The sequence below is a fragment of the Mesocricetus auratus genome, unplaced genomic scaffold, assembly GCF_017639785.1.
Source record: "Mesocricetus auratus isolate SY011 unplaced genomic scaffold, BCM_Maur_2.0 Super-Scaffold_100018, whole genome shotgun sequence".
NCBI lineage: Eukaryota > Metazoa > Chordata > Mammalia > Rodentia > Cricetidae > Mesocricetus > Mesocricetus auratus.
In genome coordinates, this window is record NW_024429199.1 from 4,075,174 (window position 1) to 4,091,873 (window position 16,700).

The 16,700-nt window shown below is 40.6% G+C and overlaps 1 protein-coding gene and 1 long non-coding RNA gene across 9 annotated transcripts in view; one reads left to right on the forward strand and one right to left on the reverse strand.

The window, feature by feature from the left end:
* Rev3l (REV3 like, DNA directed polymerase zeta catalytic subunit) overlaps nt 1–11,878 on the reverse strand; it is a 143,165-nt gene extending 131,287 nt beyond the window's left edge. Inside the window, exons 1-2 of one of the 3 annotated variants that reach the window (XM_040758200.1) lie at nt 11,416–11,541; nt 1,121–1,248 (exon numbers count right to left, since the gene is read on the reverse strand). Coding sequence is in view for 1 of the 3 variants with exons in the window: in XM_040758199.1 (XP_040614133.1) it covers nt 11,416–11,554 (139 nt within the window). In the remaining 2 variants the exon portion in view is untranslated. Of the gene's footprint in view, nt 1–1,120; nt 1,249–11,415 lie in introns of all 3 variants that reach the window. The other 2 variants (XR_005881818.1, XM_040758199.1) reach the window with 2 other exon arrangements.
* Nucleotides 11,879–11,988: 110 nt separating this feature from the next.
* The window catches only part of LOC106021406, a 101,504-nt gene continuing 96,792 nt past the window's right edge, over nt 11,989–16,700 (forward strand). For 4 of the 6 annotated variants that reach the window (XR_005881822.1, XR_005881821.1, XR_005881824.1 and 1 more), the window contains exon 1: nt 11,990–12,302. This is a non-coding gene — a long non-coding RNA (uncharacterized LOC106021406). Of the gene's footprint in view, nt 12,303–16,700 lie in introns of all 6 variants that reach the window. The other 2 variants (XR_005881823.1, XR_002383432.2) reach the window with 1 other exon arrangement.

Genomic DNA, 16,700 nt, shown 5'->3' on the forward strand with positions numbered 1-16,700 from the left:
TATGTAGTGAAGAGAATTAAAACACTAGGGAATAATAATGAATCATTTGACCTATATTTCACAATCTTAAATAGGTTTTAAAACAAAAGGCTTCATTTTTTTATGTTTATTATAAATTTACAAAAGGTAAAAACAAGTAAAGCAATAAATCCCTTTTGGCGAATCACCTTGTGACATCTGGCATATGCTTTTAATATGTTCTACTATAACTTATGTATTTTTTAAACACCATTAATGACTATGGAAAATCAGGTTCCTTCAAAAAAATACATTTACCCTAATCTGCAGCATTGGGAAAACTATAGTTACTCCTTAACCAATGACTTATCACTGCTCCCGTTCAAGGAAAGATCAGACAGGACACTGTCCTGCCCTATATAAAACAGGGGGTTGGTTTTGTTTTGTTTTTAAAGTTATGGCTGGATGAGGTGATTATAAAAATTGGCCAACTTTTAAAAGGTGTTTTAAATATATAATTTTCTCATCCTAAGACATGAATCATTGACCAACTATAAAGAGCCTATACCACAATGTGCAAGTGATCTATCTTTACACTAATGTGAGGAATACATAAATGTTACAAAATGTTACATTTTCCATTTCACTTCAATTGAAATATGCTAAAGAGCACTTAGTACAAATGAGGCAACAAGGAAGATCCTAGAGACAAGTATAAAAAAGGGTAACATTATGCTACTATATGGCAGGCATTTGCTGGTTATTTTATTCAGTAATAATAGTCCTGTGAGGTAGAAATCATTAAAACTTGTTTTACAGAGAAGGAAGTTAAGGCACACAGAAGTCAAATAACTTGCCCAGGGTATCTCAGCACAGAAGGCAGTAGGATGGAGGACTTATTGGGGGGTGAGGGGGTACAACTGAGGATAGAACTACATTGCTATCTCTACAATGTCCAATGCAGTAAGTCCTTTAATAGCAGTGTGGGAAAGGGCCAGGACTTAGAAAACCAAGGAGATAAACTCTGGGAGTGGTCAAAGGAGCCAGAGGCTTAAAGAGCTGGATATTTGAGTTGTTACTTTTAAGGATGAGTATCAATTTCAATGCCAAGGATCACCCACCCCCCTCACCCCCAATATATTAACCAAAATAAATTACTTACTTGAAATTGAGAAAAACAATTTTGAGAGTAATCTTCCTCAGATATATTATTCCATAGTTTTAAAACAAATAATATGATGACAGTTTAATTTTTAGGTTGCTTTTATGTGGCTTGTCTTGGTTTTTATTCTGAAATGAAATTTAGATTAGTCATTTTCTTGTTCTGTGAAACTAGGAGTATGCCAACATGTTTTAACTTTACATTCTTCACATAGCAACATGTTCTTACTTACAAAGCCGTCTCTTTCACATCTTAAGCAAACCTAATTTAATATATAAATTACTTTTAAGTGTAAATATATGTATATTCAAACTAAATAACTTCTTTTAAATCTTGTTACACTTTCTTGACAATTGTAAGAAGTGTAAGAAAAATAGAAAACTTTTACAAGTTGTTAAATATTAGACAAGGCATTTCTGAGGTAACACTCTTTTATTTGTTTATATAGCTAATGTTCCCCAAGCCCAAAGAAAATTAAATAATTATCCCCAAGGAAACTGATTTCTTAGTATTTCCCAAAACTATCATCTAAAATTAGAATAGAAATGGCCAGAAAATATGTATAAATAATTTTCCATTGACAATGACTATCCATTTTGTTTCAGAAATCACTTTGCTAGACATATATTCAATTTCTGCTGCAGAAAACAGTCCAGTTTCCCAATAATAATTAAGCAACCAGTTTTCATTTTAACAAATTGAAATATTTAAAAGTCTGTGAGAACCAGAAGAAACACAGGATCATCTGGAAATCTTCAAAGAATAATTTAAAAGCAAACAAACAAAAAATCAACAACAACAACAACAAAAGGTTAAAGGACTGTAACTGGGAGCCTTATTTTGGTACCCTAAATACATCTACATCATTTGGATAGTAAGTGTCTTTCTGATTGCCTAAGATACCCATCTCCATATTGTTTACATTTGCATGGCAATTACAAGTTAAAGTAATTGTATTCAAAGTTCACTGTATCTTCACTCCTATGATTTCATCTTATTTAATGTCATTGTGGTGTTAAAATAACTAGGTACCAAAGTAACACACATTCTAAAGTATATCACAAATCACACTCATCAAACTTATAAGTATTTCTTTGAAACAACTGGAGCTAATGGCAACCTACCCAAATTTTTAAATACAACCTACTTCAACTGCAATAATTTTTTGCTGTATATTAACTGAATGTATTCTGATTCAAAGAAAAGCCAGAGGAAAATGTACACCACCAAAAGAATCTAAGAAGTTTAATACATTTTTAATTGTGTATAATTCTAATACTGATTTTCATTTCTAGCTTCCCTAAATTCTTTATGTAAGTTTTAATTATTATTAAAGAACAATCAACACACACACAACCACACACACACACACTCCTGCTTGAATCTATTCTACAATTATATTCTCTCCACTTCTAGACATAATAGGCTTTGAAAGAGTTCTAAACTATGTACGTGACATTAATAATTCTACTAGTGTTCTGTATTTCATCTTTCAATTGCCATAAGGCCAATGTGAGTAGTAAAAGCTGTCCAGATTCCCAGTTTTCAAATCTATCCCCATATCAATCAATTAACTACTAGACACTGCTTGAAACTGCTGCCTGTCTAAAGTTCATGTGTGTGAAAAAAATACACACACACACATATGGTATGTTATCTAGGTATATATTCTCACATACAAAGATATACATATATTATTTTACATATACATACACACATACATCTAGAATGGTGTTTCTCCACCCTCACATTGTTACTGGATTTTAACACCTTGGACAACAAAAGGACTCATGGAACATCTGCATGGTGCTTAGTGAAATTGTGTGTTAAGATTCAAAGTATTATGATAATCTTTGATATATGTAAGCAAAAATTCATATGTATGAATTTTAAATCCAAACATCGAGAAGGATTTTTTTAAAAGGGGACTATACATATTCTATTAGTTACCTTGCAGCAAGCTAAAATAGTTCATCAAATGCACATGGCAAGCAGAATTGAAATTTGGACCCAAAAGGTGGTTTTCCCCCACCTGCCTGTCTCTGCCTCCCCCGGCACCTTCTGCTTCCTTGTCATCATCAGTGAGATGCTCCTTGCACTGGATGGCATGCTCCTCAGGTATTTTGAATACAAGTTCAGAGCCGCTCCAAAATCTTTTTTCCACAAGAAACAGCTGAGGCTGATGGCTGAAGTCATTCCAATTAGTAAGCACTTCAAATATCAAAAGAATTATTACTCACCCTGGTGTTTAAGGTACCCCCCAGAAACGCCTCCCTTCCCACCTCTATTCCACTAGGGCCACGCTACAGTGAGCCACAGCCATCAACTCTTGAACAAACTGGGAGGCGGGGGAGTTAGGAGAAAGAGAAGGGGAGAAGAGTAGAGGAGAGGAGGACATGAGGGAGCAGGAAGATTGAGTCACAAAGCAAGAAAAGACATACCTTAATAGAGGGAGCCATTATAGGTTTAAAGAGAAATCTGGCACTAGGGAACGTCCAGTGATCTACAAGGATGACACCAACTAAGAATCTAAGCAATAGGGGAGAGGCTACCTTAAATGCCCTTCCCCTATAATGAGACTGATGGCTGCATTATATGTCATCCTAGAGCCTTCATCCAGTAGCTGATGGAAGCAGAGGCAGAGACCCACAGCTAAGCACTGAGCCAAATTCCTGGAATCCAGTTGTAGAGAGGGAGGAGTAATGAGCAAAGGGGTTAAGCCAATGCTGGGGAAACCCACAGAAGCAGCTGACCTGAACAAGGAGCTCATGAACCCCAGACTGACAGCTTGGAAACCAACATAGGATGGAACCAGGCCCCCTGCACATGGGTATTAGTTAGGAGGCCTGGGCAGTCTATGGATCCCTGGTAATGGATCAGTATTTATCCCTAGTATACGAATGGACTTTGGGAGCCCACTCCACATAGAGGGATACTCTCTCAGCCTAGACACAGGGGGGAGGGCCTAGGCCCTGCCCCAAATGATGTGACAGACTTTGACGATCCCCCATGGAAGGCCTCACCCTTTCTATGGAGCAGAAGAAGGATGGGATGGGGGTTGGTGGGGTGCAACAGAGAATGGGAGGAAGAGGGAACTGGGATTGATATATAAAATAAGATAGTTTCTAATTTAAATAAAAAAGGAAAAAATTTTATACATAAAAGGCTATGAATTAGAAGATCTCTAACAAAAATTAATATTAAACAACATTGTAGCAATCATTTTGCAGCAATTATTAGGATCTTTTCCTTTTGTTCTGCTTTACTAATTCCTATGACTACAACTTAAACCAATTCTACTCACTGGTGACAATTACTATCACCAAATTTTCCTATCTTTCTAAAGACAACAAAAGTACATATGCATTACATTCTATTTTTCTACCTAAAACACACTCCAGTCTTTCACCTTTGCTTTTTCCTATTACAACATGGCATGCTGATGTACATGCACTATTGTATCACAATGCAGTCACAGATATTCTTACATTCTATTTGACACATATGCAAAAATGTGAAACACAAAATTCTTGAGTAGAATTGCTTATTTATAATAAAAGTATACTTAACTCTGAGAATTCCCAGATGGCTTTACATACAGCATGAGTCCTTTATAATCCTACCAACAATGTAAGAGACTGGCAATTTCTTCCTTCACTATTCTCAAGTTATCCTAAATAGCTTTGCAAATATAACAAATGATGGAATATGTTATAGCTATAATTATAACTTTATAAGAAATACTATATACATATAGCACTTTCCACATGAATTTTCTTGTTCATTTCTCTGTTGGCAGGAGCTATTTATTAGGAAGAAATCAGTCCTTTTTCAAAAGTGCAAATGAATTTACTAGTTTATTTACTTTTTAGCTTATGATTTTCCCCAATACAGAATTTCACTTCTGTGTTATAAAATTCAGAATCTAGCTTCAGCATTTTTTCATAATCTGAAAAGTATTTATCATTTCTGAGCTACATCAAAAATGATTATCCTGTTTCTTAGTTCACATTTGGTTTTGACTCCTCTGGAAGCCAACTTATTTTTTGTCCAGAATAGTAGCATTCTATCTTTAAAATCCAATTCTTTAAAATAACAATTCTTTTCCCAACTGAAAGATCAAAGACAGTATCTTTGTTTTAAAGTACTAACACATATGAGTTCATTTCTGAGCTTTACTCTGAGCATTGCTATCATGTAACAAAATCATGTCAGGCTCCTGAACATTTTAAGTCCTGGGGATAGAACTCAGGAGTAGAGTACATGCCTAGTATATGCATCACAGTGTTTGACCCTCAGCACAAGAAAACATACCTTCATATACTCACTCCTACACCTATATTTTAAAATTAAAATAACTTCACAAACAAATGGATATATTTCAATTAGAAATTGCTAGTTTACTTTAACAGACAAAAAATGCCTTTGAAATTGTCTTAGCTAAGTACAATCAAGAATCAAAACACCATAATGCAATTATGCACTTGGGTGAATATTTATTTTAGAGACCCTAATGAGACTTAAACCTTTATCTTACTATATTTGTGAAGCACATCTAAGAAGTTGGCTTTTTCTTAACAAGCATGTGAACAGTCTTTTACAAACTATGTAGCCAATATACACTATCCATAGAAAATCTGAAAGTACAAAATACACTTCCTACAGAAAATCAACCTTTATGTTTCAATAACCTTTTCTGCATTTTAAATGACTGTTTTGTAAACTAATTTTTCACACAATATGGTGATAATATTTTCCATGTTATTACATAATCTAAAGCATGATTCAGGAAGGAATAATATTTTGCAGGAACATATCCCCTTTATGTAACTACATCCCAACTGCTAAATATCTGGGGCTATTCCCTGTGATGACTGTCATTCATTAATTCTTGCAACAAATGCTTGTGTTTCAAGCCCTCTGGTAAGCATAGCTCTATAAGAGTCAACAACAACAATAACTAAAAATTACTAGCATTTCTGGAGGTTACAATGAGGAAAAACTAAACATCAATCTCCAACATGCACAAAATAACAACTACAGCAATGCTATGAAGGAACTAAATGTCTGTGGGTAGTGATGACTTCCCTGTGGAAAAATAAATTGGAGTTTTAAAGAAAGAAAAGAAAATATTCTTATCCCAGGGAAGAGCAAGTACAATACCATCACTGTGGGGGGGAGCACAGCAAGAAAGGGGGACTGAAATGATGCCAATATGGCAGGAATACAGAGAGCAAGGCAAGGAGAATCCAGCTCAAGCCATGACTGAACAGAAAGGCAGGGCCAAGCTATGCAAGACTTTGTAAGATAGGTAGTTGATGCCATGTGAAACAAGGAATTTTGTCTGTGTTCTAAATAACAGCTGAAAGCTACTAAAGCATATAGGACAGGATTTCGTGGTGAAAAAAAAATGATTACAGTGTAGAAATCAGATTAGAAGGGGCAGGAAGATTGGGATAAACCAAGATTAGGAAGCTATTGTAGTTAACCCTTTCAAAAACGTCAGGAGCTTGGACTAGGATGGTGAAGAATAAAAAAGTAGACAGATAAAAAAGAAAATCAGATTTGCCAAAAGACTTATGTTCAAAGATTAAAATCCCCCAAACTAGAACCAATGGGTCAAAAAGGAACATTTCAAGGATTTTGGCATATACTGCTAAGCTGCCCTGCAGAGAGACGTTTTCTTCATTTGTGAGTTACCTCGTATCTGTTCCTCTATGAAAATTTAGTTCTTAAAAAAATTAAAATGACTTAATCCATACTTCCTTCATGAAACCTTCCCTGGACTTCCCTTTTTGCTTGACCGGTGGCCGCCACATTCTCCTTTTGGAGTTCTCATCTCTTACACACATTTCTATTTCAACCTAAGCATTCTATGTTTAATTTATATTTCCATGTCTATCACCGCTTCTTTTCTGAGTTTCTGGAGGGTAATGCTGCTTTAACAAAGGCACACAGAATGTGCTGACATACACTAAGCTTCTCCAGTGTTCCAGATTCAAGAGGGCTCCTGCCTGCTTCTGATTTGCTAATTATGACTTTAGTCAAATATATGGCATAAAACTAGTAAAGCTTTCTATTTGGGTCTTCAAATATTTATTAAAGTAGACAATTTTGTTTGCGATTAGCCTAACTAGATCTCGGTGTGCTCTGGAAAATCTCTAATAATTATAACTGAATAGGTCTTACATGATCTTAGATATTTTTGAATGTTTAGCTAAAAAGTAAACAAGATTCTCGGTTTTGAGAATCTGAGTTAAATGCTATAGTTTTCAAAATCATACTCATAAAAATGTATTTAATAATCTACCAAGTTACCAAAACAGGTCATTATAATAGTCCACTGCAGCTAGGTTTATAAAATAGGAGAAATCACTAAGCCCCTATACTCATGTAGAATTTCAGAATTATAAGTTATGCTTGTAAAGAACCATTTTATTTCATGTTACTGTCTCCAACAATCTATAAAACTATTTGCAAGTAGGAGAGAAAGTTACAGTAAAATTCCTGACTGTAATCTTGAAGGCAGGTAGCTCCCTCTATAGTCTGTCTGGCCTACTTTGGTCCATGACTTGGTTAGTAAACACTTTGCTCTTCTATCTACTCCGACTCTGCATTTCAGCAGGGAAGCTTCGACCTGGTGCAAAGAAAATGGAGAGACATCTAAGCCCAGCATGAAGGGTGCTACATCAAGTAATGAAGCAAGGGGTGAGATGTGGAAACTGGACAGCAACCAGTTCCTCACCTGAGGCAGGTCCTCAGCAGGATTCTATAAGAATTCCCTGAGTAGTCACACCGACATTCAGTGTAAATGAAAAGGCAGGATCCCATACTTTGGTAATAATCTTGCTTTTTTTCCACTAAGCCAAATTACTAGAATGATGTTTGTTATAAAAGAAAAGGACATTTTTTCTATAAATATAATGCTTGGGACACAGTTGCACCAAAATAATGTTCAACACTTTTCTAAAAAAAAAAGGTCTAGGGCCAATGAGAAGGTTTATCTGGTAAAGACACTTGCTGCCTGAAGCCTGATGACCTGTTTGATCCCAGAAACTCACAAGGTGGAAGGATTCCCTCTGATCTCCACACATACACCATGGTGCTTGAGTACATGTTCACTCACACGCTCACGCTCTCTCTCTCTCTCTCTCTCTCTCATACACACACACACACACACACACGCTTCAAAATAAAAATTTTAATGAGTTTGAAAGAACCAAAGAGGTTTTAAAAATAATTCCATCATTCACATGAAAATAAGAATCACCATGTTCAGTTAGCAAATGATCAAACCCATCAGTCAGAACTTCAAATTCAAGTATGAACATGCTACTTTAAAAAAAAAAGTATATATATTCTCAAACTTCACCAACTCAAAACACAGACACTTTTAAATCCAAGACATTTTTTACATTATGCAAAATATGTCCTTAAAACAGGACAGCGAAAGTTAACTGGACTGTTTCCTAAAGCAGAAAATTTTTCATGCAATAGCAGTATTCCGATCAATTCAGAATTTATAATTCTTAAATAGCCATTTTTAGAGAAATTTTCTTCTGATGTTATTTTTCAGGCCCTCCTTTGAAAAACAAATTCTGTTTAAAAACATCTTTTCTCCAAACCAAAGTAAATAATTAAGGACTTCCATAATTAACACCAATAAACTGAAGACATGTTTATGGTACTTCATGGACTTATCAGGTGTTACAAATTTTCATTCACGTAGTTTGCTTGTTAGTAAAGATACAAACTACCTGCATTTTGTAGTAGTAAATTTATTTTCAATAGAAATTTTAGCATCCAGAATTTTTTAACCCCAAGACAGGGTTTCTGTTCAACAACCTTTGCTGTCCTGGAACTAGCTCTGTAGAGCAGGCTGGCCTCAAACTCAGAGATCCACCTGTCTCTGCCTCCCAAATGCTGGGATTAAAGGCATGCACCACCACACCTGTCAAGCATTAGATTTTTAATAAAATGTGTTCTGACCTCTCTATTACATTACTTATTTTCAAGTTTTATTTCTCTATGTAGCTTAGACTAGTTTTCTTTGGGAAGAGAATTCAAAAGCAGAAAACTCTGCAGCTTAGTTTTTGAGATTGAATTAATACTAATTCCACTGGGGTTTTCTGACATTAAAAAATACTTCAATTTTCTTCTTGTTGAGGAAAACAAGAATTGTTTTATACTATGTAAGGAATTATTTTATTATTTTCTCTCTTGACCTCAGCTCCAAGGCATATCCCAACCAAGTAAATTATTAACATACATTAATGAAAGAATCACTGAATCCTAAGCTGACTGACATTTATATTCATCCCATGTGCCATGCTTGAAACAGAAAATTTTGTTTAAGCCTGTAAATTGTACCTCTTTCAACTTGATAATCCTTGGCAATTTGAAGTTTGGTTTTACCTGTATGAAAAGTTTTTTTTATTAATTTGTACTATACATTTCAAAATATACCATAAAACGGTAAATTTTTCTTTTTTTCTTTTTTTAATTAGGGGCTAGTGACCTATTGTAAGATATTCAGGAAGGAAAGAAGAGATAAATACTTCTTATGAAATATTTCACATTCCAATATTCAGAAACATGGATGTATATACCACGCTCTATTTGTAAAGAATATTCTTCCACAAAACTGTGCTGTTAGTGAAAATCATGTATTTCCACAAACAAAACTTTCTTACATAATACAGTTTTAAAATCACCCAGAAATACATATTTAGTGAGTGTAGCAGGAAAAACAAAACTGTAGAAAAGCAGCTCAACCACCGTGCAAACTGCAGCACCACAACACATCCTATTAGCATGTTGCCTACAACTTGAAAGTCAACTTCACTCATCATTCTCTGCCCCTGAAGCGAGAACAAGCAGGGTATCACCCGAGATTCCCCATCAAAACAAAGACAGCACCGCGATATTTAAAAGGGTAGAAAACCTATCCTATAGAACATCATATTTTCCAGTCTTTCAAGTCCCAAGGGCTGTACTCTCCACAAACTGTTAACAGCATTCAAGTTCTCCATCTTCCACGGCTCGCAGCGTCAAACTCCCACTATTTGAAAAAGCAGTCTTTTGCCAACTCTTATTTAAAGCATTGACATTTCTAACAAAGAGAATTCACTTTCAAAGGTGCTTAGGATGGGTGCCCGCATTTTGGAAAGTGGCATTATCTTGGGAGTGCACAGAAGCTGACTATAGGAATAAAGATGAATGGCGATGAGGGCAAGGAGCATCAAGTGGGAAATGCTATCTAAAAATCCCATAGGGCGATACCTTGGTAAGAACTCCCTCCTCCAGAAAACGGCTTTAGCATTCCACGTTAACAGTTTAGAAGCGTGTAAAAGGCAAAACAGAAAAATAAAAACAAGAAAACCTTGTATTTTGGCCACTGTCCTATTTGTATTATAAATTCCAACGAGCGTTCCAGAACATAGCTTCTGTCATTTTTCCCATCATTTCTTCAAAATAGTTTTTCCCTTATCTATTTTTAAAATGCAGTCCTACAACCCAGCCTAGAGGCATTTAAAAACATCTGTGCTGCTGAGCTTGGCTGTGTTTCCTAACGAATTCACCCCGATAAGTGTAATATTTTATGTTGGGCGACACAAACACGCATTTCCTATTTCCACGGATGCACATTTCCTGAAAGCATTGCACCTGAGGATGCCGCTCTGTCCCCGCCAAGGCGTTAAACTCTGAGCAGTCACGACCTGCACTCGCAGCACAACCACATGGTCACTTCAATGAGAAAGATTATCTGGCCCCGGGCGCCACTTTCGACAGTCACAGCATCTCCGGCAGGGGCAGAGGAGAGCGAGGGTGAAAAGAGGCAACGGGGAGCGACTGACAACAGGGCTGACACTTCCCCTCTGCTCTCAAAGCCGTCTCTAGAACAGGGCACTGGGGAGACGCGGCGGGTGTCCGGGGTCCCGTCAGCGGTCAACCCCTAAGGGCCCGCGAACTCGTCCTCGGGGACGAGGCACAGCCGCCGAGACGGGGACCGACCCAGCCCGCCCGCCCGCCCGCCCGCCCGCCCGCCCGCCGCTCGCACAGTCCATACCCGGCGCCCGCTGCCTCTCTGGCGCGGAGGGGGGGCGCAGCGCTCGTACGAACCCACATTTTTTGCGCCTCCTGTCACGCGCGGGAGAAAAGGCGAGCAGAGCGAGGGAGAGGGAAGAGTCCGCGGCCAGCCCGGAGAGGGCCGGCGGCCGGCGTGCGCGCGAGTTCGCGGCGGGGAGGGCAGCCCCGGCGGCCCGCCGCTCGCACTCCCGCCCGCTCCCGCTTACCTGCCGGGGTCGCTCCGAAGACTCGTACCACCGGCACCTTCTTGACAGGGAGCTGGGTGAGGGGGGATTGGCAGATATCCAGCCCCCGCAGCGGGCTGGCCATGTAGTAGTCGGCAGTCACTATCCTCACAGAAAACATGTTCGCCGCCGCCGCCACCGCCTCCCCTCCACTGGCGACCTGGCAGCGGCGGCAGCAGCGGCGGCGGCTCCGCAGAGGCGCCTCCTCCCCTTCTCGCTCGGTTCGCCTCGCTCCCCCTCCTCCTCCCTCCCCTCGCACGGACGCCGAGACGAGCGGCGACGACGCGCCGGGGTGCGGGGCTGTGGTGCTGCCGCCCCCTCCTCACACGCTCCCGGCGAGAGGCAGCGGGAGAGAAGCCCTGGCGCGTTCGTCGGGTCGGATGGTGTCGCTACCACGGCCGCCGCCGCCGGGAATCACACGGGCTCCTCGGTCCCAGGCTGCAGCTCTTGTTGCCATGATGATGATGTCACGGACGCAACCACTGGGGGAGGGGAGGAGGGGGGGTGTGTGCGCGAGAGAGTGGCGGCGGGCCGGGGAGGGTGGCGGGCGGGCGGGCGGGCGCGCGCCCCGGCGGGGGCACCCGGTTGGGGGGCGAGGAGGTGTTCTCCCCGGCCCGGAGCGCGCGGCTTCGGGAAGAGGCTGGCGGGAAGGCGGGCCGCGCGGCGAGCGCCGACGAATCGATGATTCGGCCTGTGGGCAGGGTCACTGCGGCGGGGCCCGGGGAGCGCCGATGTCATGGATGGGCTCGGAGGGGCGCTGGGTTTTGGCGGCTCCTCGCGCTCGCCTCGCCGACCGCCATTTCATGTCCTCTCGAGGAGGCGGGGGCGGCCGCCGAGAGGATTTTTTTTTTCCTCCCCTCCCCAACAAGGTAAGGGAAGCCGCCCGCGGGAGAAGGAAGGCGCGGCGTCTACGTCGTGCGGCCCGGCCTCGCGGGAGGGAGGGAGGGCCGGGGCGGGGCGGGGCGGGGCGGGGCGGGGCGCGGACGAGCGGGCCCTTCTCAGGTAACGCCGCGGCGGTGCACCGATCCCCGGGCCAGCGCGAGGGGCGGGGGCGCGCGGGCCTCGGCCTATGAAAGAGCCGCCCTGGCGCTCGCTCGCTCCCCCGCCCCCGGCTCGGGCGAGCCCGGCGCTCTGCCTCGCCCCCTCCTCTTCTGCGGTGCTGCAGTGTCTGCGCCCGGCCACTTAATGAGATTTATTCACGCGCGGCCCTGCCCAGCTTTGCCCAGGGTTGGCCGAAGCACAGCACAGGGATTTCCCACCGCCGTGTTTTTCTCCCCCCCCCCGCCCCCGGCCTCCCTGCACACACACACACACACACACACACACACACAGCACTACGCTAGTACATTGTGGTTTCCTCCGCGGCCGCGCAGGCTGCACCCCCGGCACGAGCGAGTACACGTAAAGATTTGTTTGCCCCTGTCGCCTCCCTCCACTCCTCTCCCGGCCGCGGGGTGAACCCAGAGAGCCTTTCAGAGAAAATTTTTGGCATAAGGAAAAAGGCTCATGAAAGTCACCGTGTTTTCATGAACACGTTGTGCGAGATTTTACTACGGGTTAACAACAGAAGAAAAGGGGGCGTGGGGTAGGACCGTTAGACAAAAACCAACTTTATTTGGAGCCTGAACGGTGATTGATGCAATTAGGGATTGGGGGAAACAGATGCTGCGGGTTTGGATGTTAAATTAGAGCGTAGGTTTGGCTTGGTCACTAATATTGGGTGTGACCTTGGACAATTTGGTCTCTTTAGGCCTCAGTTTTCTCTCGTGTAAAAACTAATCTTTGTTCCTCCTCCCCCCCCCCAAAAAAAAAGATTTTAAAAAAGGACCAAAAACTACGATTTCAGTTTTGAAATATGCTACTGAAATTAGGACATTCAATATCCATCCAACGTAGAGCTCATTCTGTCCCGCTTACAAAATTATACAGGTGAATTTTACTAGATATTATATTGCCTTGTATTTGGAGTGGTGTGAAAGCTCCTTGTTCGCAGTCATTGTAGGTTTTCACATAAAATCAAAAGGCTTAAAGGGACACATCACTGAAACGGTTTGTATAACATAATTGCTAATATGAGTTTATGCTTAGGGTGATTTGAGACCCATCAAAAACAGTAAGTTACACGCAAGTACGTCATAACAAATGGCAAGACAAGGGCATACCCTACTAGCAACTTCAGTACAAAGGAAAGATTTAAAAATTGATTTTAAGTATTAAAAGACTAGAGAAGTGATTTTAAAATAAGACTACCCTGCATAAGCCCTGGGTTCATCTGTAGTGTTCATGTGCATACTTGCTATGAGTTTTCTGATAAAATAAGTATATATACAACCAGAATGTCATATTGACAATATCAGTGATTTCCATGGTGTTCTGTGGCTCTTATGGTATTTTTTAAATTGTAATATTTTTGTCACTTACTAAATCACATTTTGGGCATATATGAGACCTCAGAGCCCACCTCCACAGTGACACACGTCCTCTAACAAGGCCACACCCATCCCAACAAAGCCATACTTTCTAATAGTGCCACTCCCTGTGGGTGCCATTTTCTTTCAGACAGACACACACACACACACACACACACACACACACACACACATACACATACACACACACACTAACATACCTCCAACAAAGTCACAACTCCTAATCCTTCCCAAACAGTTGCACCACCTGGGGTCTAAATATTCAAATGTATGAGTCTGTAGGGGTTAGTCACATTTAAACCAGCACATTCCACTCCCTGGGCCTCCTAGGCTTGTAGGCTTATAATGCAAAATGCATTTACTCTTAACTTCTAAAGTCCCCACTGTCTTTCAGTGCCAACACTCTTATGAAGTCCAGTCTCTTTTGGGACTCAAAGAAATCTTTTAATTGTAATTAAAAATCAAATTACATACTTCCAAAATAAGTGACACATAACATGCATTACCATCCCAAAAGGGAGAATAATGAAATCATGGTTCAAACCCAGACAAAACCTATCAGGGCAGACTTCAAATTCTGTAGCTCTTTGTTGGATGTAAAGGCATAGATGGCTGTATCCTTGCTGTTTTGCTACCTGCAACACACTCTTTCTCTCTTCACCAGGTTCTATTTTTTGTCTGGAGAATTCCTTGGAAAATATACCACAGCTCTGGGATCTCTAACATTTGGGTCTCCAATACACACAATCTTAAGTTTTAGCTTCACACAGTGGTTTCTTTGGCCCTACCAGTCAGCACTGTGAATGTTAAGGAGTGTAAGATTGAGAACCCTATATTATATTTTGATGAAATCCATGCATAATTTTTAAATTATACTGTTTCTAACTGGTGAAAAGTAAAGGTATCAAATTAAGATTAACTCTTTTTTTTTCTCGAGACAGGGTTTGTCTGTATTGTTTTGGAGGATGTCCTGGAACTTGCTCTGTAGACCAGGCTGGCCTCAAACTCACAGAGATCCTCCTGCCTCTGCCTCCCGAGTGCTGGGATTAAAGGCGTGGACCACCAATGCCCAGCTAAGATTAATTCTTTCTAGAAAAAGCTTCCTGACCATTGCCTCTTGAAACATTATTTACTTTTTCAAAAGTCACTTACAATCACATTTCACATTTTTCTAGAACTCTAAGGAAATAATGTTCACTCTTGAAAAACATTTACAGCTTGAGATGAGGAATATTGTTTCCATTACATGTAATTTAAAGTTGATGATCAAATAAGAAAACCTGATAACAGTCTCATAACCATGATTTAATAGTTTTTATAAATATATTCTTCCTGGAAAAAAAAAGTTATAGCATTTTTAGTTAGTGACTCCATTTTAAAATTTAATTTACACCTGGCGGTGGTGGCACACTCCTTTAATCCCAGCACTCGGGAGGCAGAGGCAGGCGGATCTCTGTGAGTTCGAGGCCAGGCTGGACCGACAGTCTCCAAAACAATACAAAGAACCTTGTCTCATAAAACCAAAAAAAAAAAATTTAATTTACTAGATAAGTGAATTTGTCTGATAACTATCAGTTTATTTTCTCATCTATGAAATGATAAGTAAACCATTTTAACTTTTCAAGCATGTAATCAGACTCAAAATTTAGTAATGTGGGTGAAAGTTCACATCCAGATGACCATTCTGTGTACAATATGTACAATGCCAAATGTGAATTTAAATATCTTTTTTCAAGTGGCTATCATTTGCTAAGATAATGAGAGATATGGTGACATGGTCTCTATTCTTGCAGAGTTTATATGTCAGAATTATGTGAGATGTATTTTAATGATAGCAGCTAATGTCTGTCCGTTATTGTAGTTCATTGACTGACACTTATCATCTCATCCATTTACTCAGAGCCTTCCTACCCTTCTGTATCAATACTTTTCTTTTTTTTTCTTTTTTTTTTTTTTTTTTTGGTTTTTTCGAGACAGGGTTTCTCTGTGGCTTTGGAGGCTGTCCTGGAACTCCCTTGGTAGTCCAGGCTGGTCTCGAATTTACAGAGATCCGCCTGCCTCTGCCTCCCGAGTGCTGGGATTAAAGGCGTGCGCCACCAACGCCCAGCTATCAATACTTTTCAACATCAGTTGAAAACATTTGCTTCTTGGCAATTGATTATCTGGAAGAGTAAGCAAAGACCACAGTATTGGGGGGGGCAGGGGGTATTGGCTTATTCAACAACAGCCAGTCCATTCCCTATTATCAACTTTTCTCACTGTGGCCAGGACACACGACAAGAAGAAACATACAGAAGGAAGAATTTTTTTTGACTTAAAGTTCTAAGGAATATAGTCCATTGGAGAAAGGCATAGTAACAAGGATTTGAGGTAGCTGCTTATATTTGTCCAGGCAGGAAGCAGAGAAAGATAAACTCTAATGCTCAGTTGACTTTCACCTTTTAATTTATGCAAGGACCCCAGCTCATAGAATAATGCTGTTCACAGTCAGGCTGAGTTTTCCCTTGTCAATTAAACCTTTCTGGAAATATCCCTGTACACATAACTTTTGTTTCCATGGTGATTCTAAATCTCATCACGTTAACAAGGAAGACTAACAACCACAACCTTCTAGCTTGCTCTTCTAAACTTTAGAAACTGGCAAATAAATTGCTTCAGACTCCCTTGCAGCTAGGGTACTAACATGAGATTAGTGGTGTGATGATAAAAAAAGAATGTGGACCCCCTGATATTTAGTTTTCAAGTTTCTAAAGTGACTCCCAAGCAACCAGAATGAGTTTCCTTAAATGTGCATTAATTTGAAAAGATGCTAACAATCAGAAACTGGCTTCAGTGTGT